The sequence below is a fragment of the Temnothorax nylanderi genome, unplaced genomic scaffold (genome assembly GCF_030848795.1).
Source record: "Temnothorax nylanderi isolate EJ_2023f unplaced genomic scaffold, tnyl_v1.0 TNYL_tig0167_pilon, whole genome shotgun sequence".
Classification (NCBI taxonomy): domain Eukaryota; kingdom Metazoa; phylum Arthropoda; class Insecta; order Hymenoptera; family Formicidae; genus Temnothorax; species Temnothorax nylanderi.
In genome coordinates, this window is record NW_027249229.1 from 41,994 (window position 1) to 60,365 (window position 18,372).

Consider the following 18,372-nt stretch of genomic DNA (forward strand, 5'->3'; position numbering starts at 1 on the left):
TCGTCACATCGACTCTGCGCTCTTTTTTCCCCCCTTCCCGACGACGGTGCAGGTATGAATTGACGCGCGGCGCGACGCCGGAGAGCATCCCGCCGTCCACGCGGCTCCGCCAAGCTCCGTCTCGTATCCGCAGTTCCGTGTCACCCAGGTGAGTACGTGAGCGAGCTCAGCGAGCGAGCGAGTGGTGTCAAGGCATGGTCGGTGCGCGTGCACGCGACAAGCTGCTTTGTTGATTGTTCACGCGTGTCCGCACCGCGTGTGCTCGCCCGTGTCCGCCCGTGAATGTTCTCCGCGACCGGAAAGCACGACCTCGTCGACGACGAGCGCGACACCGCCGCCGCCGCCGCCGCCGAGCTCCTCCTTCGCACCCTCGCGGCTGTGCACGCTTGCACCTGCGTAAGGCAACCTCGTTTTGATTATTTATACCGGCTTATTGTCGCCGCGTTACGGTATATTGCATCAGCTTCGTGAAGTTGCGCGAAGTGTTGTCGTTATACACTGATAAATTCGAAGCCCGTCGTCGAAGAATTATTCAATAAAAAGCAAATTTGGGTAAATCATTAAAATAAATTTATTGGATTGCGTTATATAAATGTGTTTATTGATGATGCTAGATGTTCTCGATTGCTAATTATTCCCGAGGAAAATCTTTAGGCAGGAACGTCTTTCTCGTGATAAGCGATACACATATGTTGTCGATTAGCATAGAGATAGGATAGCAAATTTGTATTCTCTCTTCCCTTTATTTTGTCTTTATTTCTGTTGCTTTCTTTATTTGATAAAGAAGTTATGATAAAGTTATTTGATAAAGTAGTTATTATTTGATGAGGTAGTTGTTAAAATATTATGTAACAAACATCGTTTATTATAGCTTACGTATGTTGAACTGTCTCATTGATCTATTTCAGTGCAAGTAGGAATGGAGTTCGGAGCGGGCGATGTCGCCCAGATATCGGCAGAACTGGCTCGAGTGGTCGAGATGATGATGTCACCTGGTATATCTCAACCGCAACGTCTGGAGATGTACAATGCCTGTGAGAGGTTCAAGGAGTCTTCACCATTGTGCGCGCAATGCGGTCTGTACTTGGCACAGAAATCACCCGACAGAAGCTCAGTGGTGCGCCACTTTGGTCTACAGTTGATGGAGCACTGTGTGAAATATCGGTGGACACAAATCTCGCAGTCGGAAAAGATCTTCATCAAGGAGAATGCCATGAAATTACTTCAAGAGGGCACCCAACCGCTTCTGCAGGAAGAGGCACACATAAAGGACGCTCTGTCGCGTGTCGTAGTCGAGATGATAAAGCGAGAATGGCCACAGCAATGGCCCACGCTGTTGGCCGAGCTCAGTCAGGCCTGCACGCGAGGCGAGAGTCAAACCGAGTTAGTCTTGTTGGTGTTCCTCAGATTGGTGGAGGATGTGGCACTCCTACAGACCCTCGAATCTAACCAGAGGAGGAAAGATATATATCAGGCGTTGACTACAAACATGGCTGAGATCTTTAGCTTCTTCCTAAGACTAATGGAGCAACACTTTTCAGAGTTTCAGAAGAAAAGTGCCTTAGGACAGACGTCCGAAGCTGCGGCACACAGTAAAGTCGTTCAAGTAAGTTCTTGTATCTGAAAAGGATATGTATATTGGTAACTGGCGTTTTTCAACGAACTCTAACATCTTTATTATAACAGGTAGTGCTGTCTACGTTAACTGGATTTGTCGAGTGGGTTTCTATAAATCATGTGATGGCCGAAGATGGAAGATTGTTGCAGATACTGTGCCTCCTATTAGGAGATCCTATATTTCAGTGTTCCGCCGCTGAATGCCTGCTTCAAATTGTAAATCGCAAAGGCAAGGCTGAAGATCGAAAGCAACTGATGATCCTGTTTTCAGAGGAGGCCTTGAGATTTATTTATACTGCAGCCACCGCCTCTCCACCGCCCCTCGCTGGACCTACGAATTTCCATGAAAATCATTACTTATTTCTGAAGAAGCTTACACAAGTAATTATCATGATAATCGCTATTAATAATAGCGCTCAATAAATTCACATTGCATCTTGTAGGTTTAGTATGAAAAATCGATCATTATTCGCGTAATTATTATCATTTCAGGTACTGACTGGTATGGCGACACAACTTTGCGCCGTATGGGGAAAAGATGACGCCTCTAGCATACGGCCGACACATTTTAATCTCTTTCTGGACACCGTGCTCACGTTCACCATGTATCCGAGCCTCACGCTCACGCATTTAGCGAACGCGATTTGGGTGATGCTATTTAAGCATGAACAAATCAAAACAGACTCGCTGCTGCTTACGTATGTGCCCAAATACGTGGAACATACTGCGCCCAAATTGGTCCGCGTTACGTATCCACATGGTAGACAGAGCAACGGCATGACCACGTACTGCCTGGTCGATTATGACTCGGAGGAGGAGTTCAACGTCTTTTTACATCGCTTCAGAATGGACCTGTTAGAAGGATTTAGAAACGCAACTATGGTGGCACCTTTAGTAACGTTTATGTACGTGCAACAGTGGCTGACCGCGAAGATCACCAAGGGTATGTCAAATCTGCAATACAAGAGCGATCAGAACGACCGAGAGTATCTCGAATGGGAGGCCCTCGCGCAGGCACTAGATTCTGTTGTGTCCAGGATTTTACTAATCAATGAGCGGCCAAGTGTTCAGACCGGTTTACAACTGTTGGAACTCTGTCTGGGCTATTCACCGCAAGATCCTTGGCTTCTATCCGCTCTGCTGTCTTGTATAAGCGCGCTTTTCGTATTTCTGTCGATGTCGACTGGCTCAATGGCCATGCCGGGCGTCGCTATTCTACCGCGTGTCCTTGAGAAGATCTTCGCCACGTTGGTATTCGAGGTGCCCGGTGAGAACGAGCGCAATCGCTCACGAGCAGCCAAAAATGTGCGGCGACACGCGGCTAGCCTTATGGTGAAGATTAGTCTCAAGTATCCGCTGTTATTGCTGCCAGTATTCGAACAGATACACACAATGGTGCGCAGTTTAACCCGGGACCCAAGCCCATTGTCTCGAGTGGAGAGTGTCATGCTATATGAGGCACTGCTCCTCATCTCGAATCACTTCTGCGACTACGAGAGACAGACTCGATTCGTTACGGAGGTGATCGGTGATGCGTCCAGGAAGTTTATTGCCCTTGGCACGGATTGGTTCAAGGGACCGCTAGAACTTATGCAATTCGTGGGGCTGGACAGACCACCGGTGGAGAACATGTTGGAAGATCCAGCCAGACGCAATCGTAGTGATCTTATGATGTGTATTTGTACTGTGCTGAGCGTGGTTAAACGGTGCTCGATCCCGGAAGATCCCGATCGCGCGGCCAGGGGTGGTTTCGTGGCCGCGCTCAGCGAAAGCGGCAATCCGGTATATCGGAACCCAGCAACACCTCATGTGATCCCCATTTTGCCAACACTTTTCGCGCTATTGCGAACAATGAATGATCTCTTCAGTCATGCCGCCCTTGCCGCTCTATCTGAGGTAACATTTAATATTATTACTAATTGAGTTGAGGTGTGGAAGCAAAGTTGATATAGATGCAAAAAATTGAGTACGAAATTAAACTTATAATTAATTAGATTTATAATTGTTTTAACGTGTGACAGAAATGTAGTTACAGAAATAAATATTTGGTATTTTAAAAATTGAGTGTTTTAAGACGCGAGCGCACATAGAATTCCGTTTGTCTCGTCGAGCAAGCAGCAAGTACCAAGCAACTACTAATCGTTGCGAGTAAACTAACGGAGTTGCGTCGAAAGAAATATCTTGTTCTTGTTAAACAGATCGTTGAATATATCTGTTTTTATTCTAGGGCTACAAAAATGCTCATGGGCTTTTGGAGTCGGAGAAGGCGACTCTTCTGGGCGTGAATGTAACCAACGACAACAATAGTGAAACGGACCAGGTCTCAGGCCCCTCTCTGGTTCGAATGCAATCATTCCTGAGTACGATTCATGACCAATGTTACCATATGTTGGGTAGTGGCTGTCACATGATCGGTCGAGATTTTTACCAGTTGCCTGGACTTGCACCAGCCTTGTTGAATTCGGTTTTCTCGAACATGGAGGTAATCTAATAATTTTATTTTATTTCACCAATAATCTCCTAAATTAAAAACTAATTACACACACACACACACACACACACACACACACACACACACATATATATATATATATATAATCAAACAGAAATTAAAAGATACCTCTATCTCTTCTAGGTGATTCCAGACTATAGACTACGGCCGATTATACGTGTGTTTATGAAGCCGTTTATATACTCATGCCCGCCGGCATTTTACGAGAGCGTACTAGTACCTGTATTGGCTCACGTATCCACACACAGTGAGTGCTCAAAACCATTTTCTTCCCATTTTTCTGCGCTTTTTGTTTGACCATGTCAAACAAAAATAAATTACGAAACAATCCTATCATTCCGCGCGATCTTTTTTCAGTGTGCCAAAGATTAAGCGCAAAGTGGCAATACATAGCGCGTCTCTACGAGTCCGGCGGTCTGGACGAAGAGAACACCGATACGCAGGAAGTTATCGACGACATGCTCAACAGGAATTTGACCAGGGACTTCGTGGACGTGTTAAAAGTGGCTCTAGTCGGTGGAGCCGCATGCGACGCCACTCCTCCAGATACCATGGAACAGGACAACGGAGGAATGGCAGTGGATCCACCTCTCTCGCGGGGAAACAGCATCGTCGCCGAGGTCGTCAGCGAGCTTGGGACTTTTGTTTTGCGTCATCCATCTACTTGTCACAGCGTCGTCCTATGCGTATTAGGGTAAAATATAATCATATGAATAGAAGTGTCACCGTCGATTTTATTGTGAAATTGTAAATGAAAATTTTTTAAGAGTTCCCAGATAGCCAAGCATTCCTTGGCATAAAAAGGAAATAGTGTTTGGCATAAGTTTCCCTTCAGTTGTCATCATATTGCTGTCACCGGACAACAGTAATTTCGTTTAGAGCAACTCAAAAGCATTATGCAGACAACGATTACCTTACGCAAACAAGCGGAAAGCTCGTAGTATACTTATTGCCATAAAAGTTGCCACAATCTGTTGGCAACCGTTTTGATGGCAATAAAAGTCGGCAATCCAATAGGCAAAATCGGAAGCCGCTTTCCTCAATATTGAAGGCAACTTAGCAGAGCAGTTTTAAGCAAATTGACAGCAACCTGCGGGCAACTTGGCTATCTGGGTTTTTTAAATCTTTTTTTTTTTAAGTATCTTCAATAATGTGTATTTCTAGGGCGCTCGCATGGAACGACTCAAACGCGAGTCTCAAGGCTACAATGTTGACTGGGCCTGTAGTCCGAGCACTGGCAGCTGATGGCAGTGTCACTCCCTCTATGGCAGCACACATTATGGTCGCCGTTCTTCAAGGTTTACAATTGCACGGTCAGCACGAGGCCAATCAGGGTTCCCTTATCACTCTAGGCGCACAAGTTTACGAGTGCCTCAGACCTAAGTTTCCGAATATTATCGAAGTGATGCAGCAAATCCCGGGGGTCAATCCCGCCGACTTGCAGCGCTTTGATGAGAAAATGTCAGTGGTCAGCACGAAAGGCAACAAGGTTGAGAAGGGAAAGAAGGATCTCTTCAAGAAAATCACTAATCAGGTATATAATTGCAATATCCAAAGGATGTCTATATCCCTTAAGGTCAATTCTTTAACTTGAAGTCTGCATTTAAAGTCTTGTTAAAAATTTGTAAGAGGAATTTCCATGATTTATCACATGATTCTATTATTGTATGTGTTTTTATTTTTCTTTTTATTTATTTAAACGGTCTAATAATAATCGGGGCTCAATGCGTCTCTTTTACAGCTTATCGGCAGAAGCGTAGGGCAATTGTTCCGTAAGGAAGTCAAGATAGACAATTTACCGCGGATAGAGGTATCTGCTAAGCCTCATCCAGTGCGCGTGGATGAGATCTCGAAGAATGCCACTGACACGGGAATAACAGCACTGTTCGCTGAATCTACGTAGCAGACAGTTTTAGAGAATCACATTTTGCATAGCTGGTCTAACTCAATAAATAATTATAAGTTATTGTAAAAAGGTCTCTTCAAGGGTGCCATATCAATGGCTCAAAGAAAGAACGTTCGATTCTAAACTGCTGAAACGGTGCGTTTCTTTCTAGGAAAATTAACAAATTTTTTTACGGCGACTTACCGATAGCCGTAAATAAAGCCGGGTTAAAGTGTTCGAGGTATCACCTCGGATTTATACGCAATTGCAAATTCAAAGATTATTTTTTACTTGTATACTTTCAACGAGAGCATTTAAAAAAAAAGAAATGTATGTCGTGAAAGAAAGTACACAAGAAAAGTAGTAGCATGCAATTTTTGATAAAATTGTAATCACGTAGAAAATTGAGGCGATACTTTCGGAATCCTCGGGCATAACCGTGCCCTCACTCAATCACTAGGTGCTCCAAATTAAGTCTCGGATTATAAATTATAAATACATCTAATTCATAGTACATAAATATTTATGATTAGCAATCGGGGGGAGATCTTTCTGCACTTTCCTCACTCTGAAATCGATCGTAAATTTCAAACTGACGAAGATGCAGCACGCGCTTCGGCGATAAGTGTAGATAATTTTTTACACCGCACATTCTGTCGTTACTTTTATTTATTCTAATTAATTTTAAAGACTCGCGCAGGAGGAAGAACGAGGCCGATATCATTCGCGTCCCACTTTGTTGGTTTACATCAAAAAATGAACATTTGATCTCTTGGGTAGCGACAGAAATTTTTCGATGCGTTGTCATCCTTTCAAGGTCCATTTTAATCAACGTTTTTATAAAAATAATTCCAAACGTATCACACAATGCCACCCTTCGTGGCAAATACACATAAAATTTCGTCAGGATTGTGGGGGAATTGTACAATGAAGACGTAAGAGACTATTGTGATAAGACTAATGTGTGATGAGTAAAATTTTACAATACACGCGAAAGTGAGCGAGCCGCAAAGTGAATTTCATTGTTTATGTATAAACGAAGAAAGAAGAGAAACGCGAGTGCAAGCTGTGACTGATGTGTGCAAAACTGAACACTGTAGTATATTTCTTATTCTCTTTCTTTACTATTTCTTTTCCTGTGCTATTTTCTAAATTATGTCTCCGAAGTCCGCAGTGTCTGTAGCGCGTTAGGTCTGTTCTCTTTAGCTGAAAGCCTTCTTTATTTTTATTGATACTTAAAATAAAACAGATACGTTCGCGATTTAGGGAGAGAAAAAGAACTATAAATTTGTGGAAAGAATGCAGCTAAAAAGAACCTATCTATTGTATTATACTACGCTAAGGATTTCGAGGTATAGTTTATTACATCGGTGTCATATAAGTATATACATATTGTACAATAAAATCTTATAGCGGTTGAGCTTATATCAGAGTAGAAGAGAACGAATGTAATCGCTCGTCTACACAACACACGCTACATATATATATTTGTTTCGGATTTCATGTTATACGATTCGTTGATTTGTTTCAAGGCGTGAATCGACGCCGAAGAGTATGTACACGAAAAGTCGATCAACGTCTTCCTTACAGCCGGGTTTTCTCGCGAACGTTGAAAAAATTGAAAAATCGCGGTACAGCATACAAATCAATTAAATTTACGCGATACTATATTTACATACAAGTCGAGACGGCAGTTTTAATCAAGAAGATATGTATATGTATACATACACGATCTATGCGAGAACATATGGACATCTGTATATTACGATCTTAATATAAATGCAAAATAACGATAAGCGCGCAAATGACAATTAACGAGTTAAGAAGTAGGTAACCGATTGCACGTGAACTGTTGCGAAAATCGTTTCGAGAAAAATCCAGACGCATATTTAGAATATTAAATCTTTTTTTAAGATCGAAGAAGGATCATACACACGGATCGCCAAGACTACTACCATTGCAATGTCACATATCAAAAATGTTTTTAGTCCATTTTCGCAAAAATTTTTTTATTCTCATTTACTCGACTAGAATCGCATGTAGAACGAACTTTCAAGCGATCATTGTTACATTTGATTTCTATCTCACGTGCTTATCTTTCTCCTCTGTCGGAAAGTCCGCACGACAACAACGTTTTAAATTCAATAAATTCGCAAATTCTTGCATCAGTAGTCTACACTACTTTCTCAAGCATTCCACTGCGCTTTTAGGAACAAATATGCGATCGGTAGATTGTGTGAGAAGAGTAGTTCCTGATTTATAATTAACGAGAAAGAAAAAGACTCCATCACTCATAACGTGATGGAAAGTACTCACTTAAGCATTTAACTTTTTATCGATGGAACATCGATGACGAAAAAAAAAGTAATACAACGTGTTTCCTTTTCGTTGCATTGTTCCATGAGACGAAAAAAAAACTCTACAATGGGAACACCTGATATACGCATGTATACACTGAATGTACATCGAAAAAGCGTATCACATTGCCAATTTTTCATTACGTGTCATATTTCACACTTATCTTCTTTTTAAAAATCGTGCATTACGCGAACAAAATAATGTCACCAATGAAGTCTGCGTGTACAGCAATGAATTATGATAATATCTGGGGCCATTCTGGTATGGCAAAAATCGTTTTGTTTCACAATCGACTGCTCTTCACCGAGTTGCAAAATTATTGAATTCGCAATGGTACTATTTTTTGAAAATCCTTTATTACTGACTTGAGTTTAATTTTACAACAATGTGATACTTGAAATCATATTTTACATTTATACATTTAACTGAAAATGTAACGAAAGTACCCGGATGGCTTTTCACGCTTGTTTATATATATGTACATAAACAATATATATAATTTATATATTATCTATATTTATATACATATATATAAACAAAGTAATCACACACATCACGCTTTGTTATAATATTAAATGTCCCAACGATTTATGCCAGGCGAGAAAGAGACGAGAATCCTCGCCCGTTTTTTGTACATCAGCTATAGTGAAGTCAGCGGTATAATATTGTATATATTATATTGTAATAAAGAAATTGCATTGACAATAATTATATGTACGTCAATATAGCCTGGAGTCTCTCTGCCTCGTTGTCCGTAGAACTTGTGTACGCTCGACAAATATATATATACGGTTTGCAACATATTTTATTTGATATCTCATAACGTGTACGTATTCCTCTCATCCCACAGATCGGCGAGCGTAACATTTGTACATATAGATATAAAGACCATCGTGTTTGCGAGCACGCTTTCGCGATACGAATTGTTATCTCACACGTACTCAAACGCAAAATCTTATAATTGACCGTAATCGTAGAAATGTTTCGGCGTAAGCCTTGTGTGCCAAGGTGATACGCCAAATCAAAGCGATTACTCGCGAAGTTACAGTATCGTAGCTCTCCCCCTCAAATCCCTCCAAAGAAATTACATCCAAAAAAGTTATTTCATACGCAAGTCATAAATATGTTACAGCATATATTTACAGGAATCGGAACCGACATTCAGGTCCTTCTTTTATCATACATAATTATTGACATTATTACTTTCACGTGTAACAAGTATTTCCGTTGAGTTAAACGCTGCTTATCAAGACCACAATTAGAATCCTTGTGTCAATAAAAGCGTATTACATGCAGAACATACAACAGTTATGATCCAGACCATTTATTGCATTATGTTTGCACTGCGTATCATTTACATAAACGCAAACGCCTAGCTTCTTGTGTCAACGTAGTCTTTCGGATAAATCCTCAAAATTCTGTACATATATAAATACAAATATATATGTAAATATACACACACATACACACGTTATTTTCTACAGAGCATAAATCCCATCGAGCGCGGTGTCGCTTGTCGTTGAGATTAAAAAGAAAATGCAACAAGATACTCTTTGGAATCCGACGTAGCAGTTTTATGTCCAAATATAACAACGGAGATGTTTACTTAACGGCGACAAGAAGCACTTTATTGTATTAGTCGTGTTCGTGAGCTACGTTTGGAATGTGTGCGATTTAATTTTTATATTCCACGCACGTGTATTATTTTCTATTATACAACATATTTTAAGCATATTCTATGTTTACATATGCACACGTCCGCGGCCTGAATCGTTAATTATTGATCTTTGGTAAAATCATTTTTCATCGTTCACAATCTAAGATATAAATTTTTAAGATAAAAATTTCCCTTATTATTCGTTCGTTTCTATTTGTTCTACATAGATCAAGTTTCAAGCGACGCCTATATAACGCTTTGTCTTATATTCATCTTGTATGTACGTGACGTGTCACAATATCAGACAGGAAGACAAGAGACTGTGTAAATTCATATTCTTTATGTTATACTTTTAAAAATTTATTTAACTCATAATTAACGGGGTATTCGAGTTTCGTTGAACTTTTATCGCGTCGGACGCACTTCGCTGTTGTTCTTAGAATATCGAATAGAATAGAATGCCACACGTATTAACTTCTATTAACTTCTCCAATTTATCGCACGAGCGCTTTATCGTCACTCGATCGTCCGATAGGGAAGGATGATCTTTTCGTGACTCGACTTAAGAAACAGACATCAGTTGCATTTCAAGTTCGACGTTCAAGTATCTATACATATATATTCGTGCAAAAAATTTATTCCTGGCATCTATATACTGTATATATATATATATATATATGTACATATACACAAATAATTACCATTTCGATGCTCGATAACGTAAAACGCTTCTAAAAAAATCCCTTCGCCACTGATTCAGTTTTGTACTCAAGACAAAGGCAGATCTCGGATAATTTCCCACGATATATCTTTTTCTCAGACATCGTTCGACATTTTTTTTACAAAAATACAGTAATATCTCTTGTTAATAAATATCTCTCGCTAACAGAGTTTGAGCAGTCAACGAATAAGGCTTTGTATCGTTTTTCTTTTCTCAGCAGCGCATGTAATGACTGCTGTGCTTCGCAAAAAGATATACTATTCTATTCCGTTTGCTCTTTCTCATCCGCTTCACACGTCTCCCTAATCAACAACACGAGTCTGTTGAGTCGACTGTTAAACCTGTCCACCGTTAATATCTGGACGTTTTTCAGTCTTACGTTAAAAAATTTGAATTGTGGGATAGTATGCAAATCGAACAATAAATATTTATAAACTTAGTATACAAGTATTTATAAACTGTTTATAAAACTTATAAATTCCTTTCTCTCTTCGACTTTTAGCTAATTTTATTGAATTTTATTTTCGTCAAACATTTATCAACAAAAAAAAGAGAAAATTGTTTTCTTTTCGTATTTTGACAAAAAAAAAAAATAAATAAAAAGATTATTAAAAGACAAATATTTTTATTTAATATAACAATGCATAAGTGTTTAAATAACTGAAAATAAAAGGCAAAAAGATTACTTTCAATCTAACTCGGCTCACTTACTATCCAAAAACTCAAGTTATAAGATGTTGAACCATGAAAAATGTCTCAGAATATTAATGGACAGATCTAATCTAAGTGTCGCAATTACTGCAGGCCGCGAATCAGATTATCGACATATAATCGTCGCGTAGGAGAATACCGATATAATCGACGTTGAATCTTCAAGTACCGGTCGTATCATTCTTCTTTCCTTTCAGCAAAAACACATCCATATTATCCTTGCCCTTGACGTACACCTGCCCGCGCGGCTCGAATTCATATCGTTCCGACAGAACGTCCAAGCAATTGCTGGCCATTTGTATCCTGCCGGCGACCCCGGTGGAGTCCATTCGCGACGCTATGTTGACCGCGTCGCCCCAAATATCGTAATACAGCTTGGTAGCGCCGATCACGCCAGCCGTGACATCGCCGTAATTGTAGCCGATTCGCAGAATCAGCTTGAAACCCAACAAGTCCCGATTGAAATCGTATATCACTTTGTGCATCGCCACGGCGAAGTCCACCAGTTGGAACAGATGCGTGTACTCGTGCTCGCTCTGCTGCCTCACCTGCGGATTCAGACCGCTCGCAGCCATGAAGGTGCTGCCGATCGTCTTGATCTTCTCGACATTTACGTACTCCGGCCTCTCCAGCAGCTCGTCGAAATCGCCTATGAGCTCGTTGAGCACACGCAGGTACTCCTTACCGCCCAGATACGACTCGTCGTACAGCTCGTTGAAGTTGACGATACTGGCGAAGATGATGCCCACGGACTTGTGATTCTGCGAATATTTGGCGGTGGTCTTGAGCTGATCGGCCACGTACTTAGGTATGATGTTATGTAGCAGCCAGTCGGCCTGATTCTTCATTGACTGCACGCGCGTCTTGTCGCGCGCTGCCACCGCGTTGCCGTGGAAGGACAATCGGTAACTGATCTCAAACTCGCGATTTAGGAACCAGACTAGCAGCAATAGCAACACCATATCCAAATATATCTCCGAATTGTACAATCTCTCATTATAGCTGGTGTAAGACATCCCACGAGTCGTAGGCGACGCTTCTCGTTCTCCTGTATATTTCGCGGCTGGCGATGGCGGTCTCGTTGAAGCGGTAGTGGTGAGAAAATCTCTCGTACCGTTTGGAAAGTTCCCACCTTTCAGTTCGCTCGCAAGCGATTTGATAAGATTCGGATGCAGCGCGCCTAACTGCATCAACTGCGAGTCGTTGATACGATTGTTGCCACTGCTGATACTATTATTACTACTGAGATTCTCCCGATATGGTGATATGTGAGTCACCACAAGACATATGAACAGTATACCGGTGAGTGTGACCAGCAGATTTTTCATCCAACAATTGAGCTGCGTGAAGTTACAGAAGTGGACTAGTCCGACAAAGATCAAGTAGCTGTAGTAATACTCGAAGTTGTTGAGGCTCCGAAAGCTGTTGCATGTGAAATTCAGCAAGATGGAAATAATCGGCAGACCGACCAAGACCGCGCCGCACACTTGCCACGGATACCACCGGGAGAAAAACTTAAAGATCTTCTGCGTGAACGTCGCGTGAGCCGTGTTCGGATAGAGAAGTCGACGGATGCAGAGCGACACCGCGATCACTTGAACGGTGATGGCGAGCACGGAGAATACTATGTAATAAATCGTCGGTTTGCACAGAAGGAACAACGAGACTGTGATGGCCGTGTAAACCAGGGCAGATATCAAAATGTCAAAGTACGTGTTGAATCTCGAGGTGGCTAAGGTAGGTGGGTTATCGCCCATGCTCTCGTTGGCCTTGTGCGCATTCTCTCGGTACTCCTTCTCCATTTCCTTGTTCTTGAAGAAGAGAGTGACGCTCGACAATGGTGGTTTGACAAAATACGAACGCTGAGAGCTCACGTTGTCTTGGACGCACCTTCAAGAAGATAATCTTTAAAAAGAACATCCATCGCAATTTGTAAGGTGCGCCGAGGAATGATTTGTCTCACCTAATTAACTGGAGATCGGATTGCTTCCGTAATTTATGAAAGCACGCGCCAAATGTATCAGTTATCATCGGAGGGAACAGATAAGGGGGCACCGATGACGAAGGTTCGTGAGTGGAGTTTAACGTCGAACTAGAAGTATAATAGCCACTGACCCTGTGTCCCAATAGATCACCTTGGGTTATGCCATTCATTAGGAACAACTGCAAAGTCATAAAAAAAACATGATAAAGCAATATACTCAGTGGTAAAAGAATTCTGGAAAATATACCAGATTTACAAAAAACGTACCTGCTGTTGTATACTGCTTCGCCTGCTATTGCTCTTGATACCGGAATCTTTTCTACTGCAAATGGAAGAAGCATTACTAATCGGCTCTTGACCAGATAATAAAGGACTAGAAGGTACAGGATTCGGATCCATTTCAACGCCGTTGTTCAGAGGGACCTGCGAAGCGATCGTAAGCACTGATCAATCATAAAGTAAGTCACTATTAGCAAAGAAGGCAAAGAACTACTAACCCGTCTAAATCCATTGCATTCTTCGTACGTCTGAATATCGGGTTTCGCTCGCGCCATAGCGATATTTCTTCCCTCTTCGATCTCCAGAGGTGTCATTTCCTCGGTTGTCCGTTGTCTCTGCAGATATCTCCACCGCTTATGCCGCACTTTCTTCTTGCCGTAGCTAGCGGTGGACGTCGGACTCTTGTTTGAGTCCTCCTTCTCGTCCGTGATGTCACCGTCGTTCTCGGAATCCAAAATACTAGGCAAGGAATTAGCCTTCATCCTGTAATTGCTCGCGTTCGTGACCATATGGAGATAATGACATCGCGGTTTGGCCTGATTGTTGCACGACGCCAGGCGATTCCGCGATTGCATCAATGGCGAAATGCTCTTGGGTGACGTGACGTTCGTGATAAATTGGTTCACGAAATCCGATTTACGGGCTCTAATGAAGTAAGTTTTTACCCCTGAAACGATGAAAGATTCATGCGTGTAATATAAAATTCATATCTCCGTTACTCTTTTCTCCTCTTCTTCTTTTCTTTTCACATTATTTTACTTACCATTGACTACTTCTCCATTTTCCGTAATGTACTGGTCTCCCAGAAATCTCAAAGTATTTTCACTCAGATGTACACGGCCGGGCTTTCCCGTGCTCTCCAATTTATTTGCTAAAGTCACATCATTCGACCAAACGTCAAATTTGAATCTCTTCGTGCCCACAATTCCACAGAGTATGGTGCCTGTGTGCACACCCACTCTCATGTTCACGCCCTCGCGTCTTTCGATGTCGAATTGCTTGATAGCTTCGATCATGGCTATTAGAATGCAATTCATAACATTAATTTCACAATTGAGATCGAGCTAATAATGCTCATAATGTATATAATAATGTGCCACCTACCTAGCCCCATTTCTATGCAACATTTCGCATGATCGGACCTTGGTTCCGGACATCCGCTTACGCAGTAGTAGCAGTCTCCCAATGTGGAGATCTTTTCGCAACCGTGATGTTCGCATAGATCATCAAAACGTTCGAATAGATCGTTCAGAATGCCCACTAATTCCTCCGCGGTTTTGTTCGAGCTCATCCTAGTAAATCCGACGATGTCGGCAAACAGGATACTGACGTCCTCCATCGAGAGCATGTTGAATGGGCGAAACAACGAACGAATGTCAGTATTATTGGACGGTATCGAGCCCTTTTTCAGAGAGTCCTCTCGCTCTCTCTCGCGCTCGCTCTCCTCCATGAGCCAATCCGCGACCTTTGGCGGCATGACAGAGTGTATCATTTTCTCCTTCAGTTGTTTTTCCATTTCCAGCTGTCGACGGACCAGCAGGGATTGGCCGACTTTCATAAACGTACCGCGCATTCTCACGAAGGTCATTATCAAAATATGCATGCCTATCAAATGAATACAAATCTGCATCAAGATCCTTATTACGAGATTCGTGGAGAAGTCAATATCATCGGCGAATAAGTTATCGTTAGCATAATTATCTACTGGCGATGAATTTACGGTGGAATTAATAGCGGTTATCATGGATGGGACGCTAGAATTTAATCTCGTTAAAACATTCGTGTCGCTTAGGGCATCGTGTAATCGTTGAGCCACCGTTTCTGAGTATCTCGGTCCGACATTCATCGTGTCTCTGCCTTCACGCAATCTCGATATCGCCTCTGTACTAATTGCTGTAGTAAAATCACTAATATTACGTATCACATTCTGTAGACCAGCAACATTTAGAGGATCCCTTAGAGACGAATGCATAAGTACTGACGCTCTCTCTTCCTCCGCTGTCGTATTATTAATTCCTGAAGTATCGTTTTGCACAATTCGTTCGCTCGTGTAAAATCTTTGTCGTGCGTCCTTCGAGCCATACAAATAGGCAGTCAGGAACTCAAACATGAATGAGTACAGCGTGGATATCCCCACGCAGGCGTAGAGTGGCATCGGCAGCACTGTATAAATGACTAATAAGATCTCGGAGCACAAGGCAAAGTGTCCGACCAAAGTCAACCCGTCCACGTGAGGCGGTACCAAGGCAAGGAAGAGTAAGGACAGGAAACAGAGTGTTGATGCAACTCCCAGGGAAGTCGGTAATACGTAAGATTTGTAGTAGTCTGTATGTGTTAAATAAAAGACAGCCGAAACCATAACACCGACGATACCAAAAACACCCGCTATTGCCGCCCATGTCGATGTATCATTCTCTACCCCGATTATCACAAAATACGTCAGCCACGATAAGGACACTAGCAACATGTACGTAAGAGCGTACCTGCAAACAAATAATAATCAATCAGAACCCTTTCTATTTCTGATTGTAATCAGATTGTAATCAAAGTACTAATGATTAGTCCAATAATAATATTTCCTAATCATGTACATATCATATATGTATAACAATCATGCACTCGTTACATAAATAATATATTAGTACAAACCGAAATCTTAATCTAATTTGAGGAAAGGCACTTCTCCTATACTGTTCCTCGAGGATTTCCGAATCGAATCTGGGATTCCACCAGGAACGCGGTGCTGCGCGTTCAAACGGCACAGGTAAACTGATACCGCAACATCCCAATCCCTGGCTACTATGTGCCAGATATGTTTGTATGTATGGTGCCAGAGATATGTGAATCTCGTCCTCGGCATCTTCGCTATCCTTCGCCCGGGTAAAGCTGACAGACGAGCCACGCTTCCGTTCCAATTGAGGAGTCATATTGACAATCTGACAGAATTCAAAAAGTCACCATAGTGTTCTGAAATATATCATTCAAGTAATGGCAAAACAAAAGGCAAATAAATCACAGGTATCAATCAGAAACAGAAGGAATGTTCAAAATGTTTAATAAATTAAATAATTAACTTAATTTAAAAAATGTATATACAGTTTAGCTTGACAAAACAATTATTACCTACTTTTATGTCACGAAATTAATTGATACACTTAGATAAATCTATATATTCCTTTTCTTATATATATTGTATAAAATGTATGTGTCTACGAACTGAGGAACATGAACGCTATATATACATATATATCCATATCCAATTATCCTATTGAGTAGTGTCTATAAATATTATGCAGCTTGAACTATTGACATATGTGTTATCATTCTGTTGCAACTACAATAAGCAGCTGCTACTAATAATACCGTGCATAACACACGCTATTTAATGAATGCCACCAACGAAGACTCCCCAATCCGCATACTTTTTTAATTCGCTTAAACTATATTATCACAACAAGAGGCATACAACGCTAAATTGAAATTTCCACAAACAAGAAATTTATGCAATTTAAAAAGACATGGTCAACAATATCCATTCCGGAGCGGTTCGAGCCTTTTGGCCGATAACTGTATGAGAAAAACGGAGCATCTCTCGCGTCTCGCGAGGTGTGACATTTCACGCGCGTCGACGACGATCGCGGAGAGCATCTCGCGGTGAGGTACTTCCTCGTTTCGCGTTACGTTGGACGCGAGACGGTACGGAATTGTCAACTTCTACGAATTGTCAACTTCAATGTCAACTCGCGCGTTAAGTACTCGCGAGGCGAGTCACGCGCGCGAAACCCAATTGGCAACGGCGCGACAAGACTTACCGCTTACCGCCAGTGGGACTTCCGTCGGTTAGGGGCGAGAACGCCGGAGAATATGAGGAATCATCATCCTCCTCCTCGCTGACATCGGAGGTGTCTCGCGGGAATCAGCTAGTGTCGCGGGACGCCATTTTTTTCGCGGCTCTCCTTCAGCGGCGCCGTCGTGGCGGAGGGGTGGGGGAGAGCGCGGCCGGGCCTCGGTGAGGCGGGTGAGGGTTGGCGAGGGTCGACGCCGAGAAGCGCGCGGCGGGCGGATTCAGGCGGGTCGCGCGGATGCGAAGAAAAAAAGAGAGAAAAAAAGTAGCGAAGGAATCACGCGTTCTCGTCGACGGCGTCGACGCTGCCGAGACGTTCTCCGCTGCGACGTTCCGCAGCCATTTTGAATCCCGTCAGCGGGGAGGGGACGACAACCTGGTGAATGACGTTTACGTTTACATTCCTCCCCGCCGAGGATCGAACCGCGAACGTCGAACGGAGAACCGTCGGGCGCAGTCGGGCGTCGCTGAACCGATAACGGTGATTCTGAACTTTGTGAAAAAATTAAAAAAAAATAGGTAGAGAGAAAACGACGATCTCGGTGATAATGTAGGAACTTTTTTCGTCGGGAGCCTCCCTTTCGTCAGGGCGGTTTTCATTCCGCGACGCGGCCAATCGTAGGCGAGAACTCCCCCGACGAAACCGTCCGCATTGGTCACTAGTGCGGAGCCAATCCGGAGCTTGACGGAGAGGACGATTTTAAAAAACGCGCGGAAATCAAACTAAACAAATATATCTATAAACACTTGTAAAAAATTACATTTGTAATTTTGTAAATATAATTAATATTGAAGTGATAATAA

General features: G+C 42.2%; 2 protein-coding genes across 4 annotated transcripts; one reads left to right on the plus strand and one right to left on the minus strand.

Annotated features, from left to right (window-relative positions):
* The first annotated feature begins 6 nt into the window (after positions 1–6).
* On the plus strand, positions 7–9,080 carry Ranbp21 (exportin-5-like protein Ranbp21). Its single transcript, XM_071715578.1, has 9 exons — positions 7–148; positions 909–1,606; positions 1,687–1,998; positions 2,110–3,513; positions 3,845–4,099; positions 4,253–4,376; positions 4,487–4,823; positions 5,294–5,663; positions 5,871–9,080. Exons 2-9 carry the CDS (start codon positions 920–922, stop codon positions 6,030–6,032), a joined length of 3,651 nt encoding a protein of 1,216 aa, XP_071571679.1. The 5' UTR covers positions 7–148; positions 909–919; the 3' UTR covers positions 6,033–9,080.
* Ac13e (Adenylyl cyclase 13E) lies at positions 7,360–18,263 on the minus strand. 3 transcript variants are annotated; one of them, XM_071715572.1, is made up of 8 exons: positions 17,537–18,263; positions 16,374–16,691; positions 14,829–16,207; positions 14,488–14,742; positions 13,943–14,391; positions 13,713–13,868; positions 13,425–13,624; positions 7,360–13,351 (listed from the first exon to the last, which is right to left on the minus strand). In XM_071715572.1, exons 2-8 carry the CDS (start codon positions 16,649–16,651, stop codon positions 11,623–11,625), a joined length of 4,446 nt encoding a protein of 1,481 aa, XP_071571673.1. In that variant the 5' UTR covers positions 16,652–16,691; positions 17,537–18,263; the 3' UTR covers positions 7,360–11,622. The 3 variants fall into 3 exon arrangements, with proteins under 3 accessions (XP_071571673.1, XP_071571674.1, XP_071571672.1); XM_071715573.1 differs by having other exon boundaries at positions 16,374–16,660; positions 17,544–18,262; XM_071715571.1 differs by having other exon boundaries at positions 16,374–16,660; positions 17,537–18,260.
* Positions 18,264–18,372: the final 109 nt, after the last annotated feature.

Coding starts and splice junctions, on each gene's coding strand:
- Ranbp21 (XM_071715578.1), top strand. CDS start 920: ATGGAGTTCGGAGCGGGCGATGTCGCCCAGATATCGGCAGAACTGGCT. Junction 1,607..1,686: donor CACACAGTAAAGTCGTTCAA/GTAAGTTCTTGT, acceptor TTATTATAACAG/GTAGTGCTGTCTACGTTAAC. Junction 4,377..4,486: donor GGCTCACGTATCCACACACA/GTGAGTGCTCAA, acceptor ATCTTTTTTCAG/TGTGCCAAAGATTAAGCGCA.
- Ac13e (XM_071715572.1), bottom strand. CDS start 16,651: ATGACTCCTCAATTGGAACGGAAGCGTGGCTCGTCTGTCAGCTTTACC. Junction 14,743..14,828: donor TTGCATAGAAATGGGGCTAG/GTAGGTGGCACA, acceptor GCATTCTAATAG/CCATGATCGAAGCTATCAAG. Junction 13,625..13,712: donor GAAGCAGTATACAACAGCAG/GTACGTTTTTTG, acceptor ATGACTTTGCAG/TTGTTCCTAATGAATGGCAT.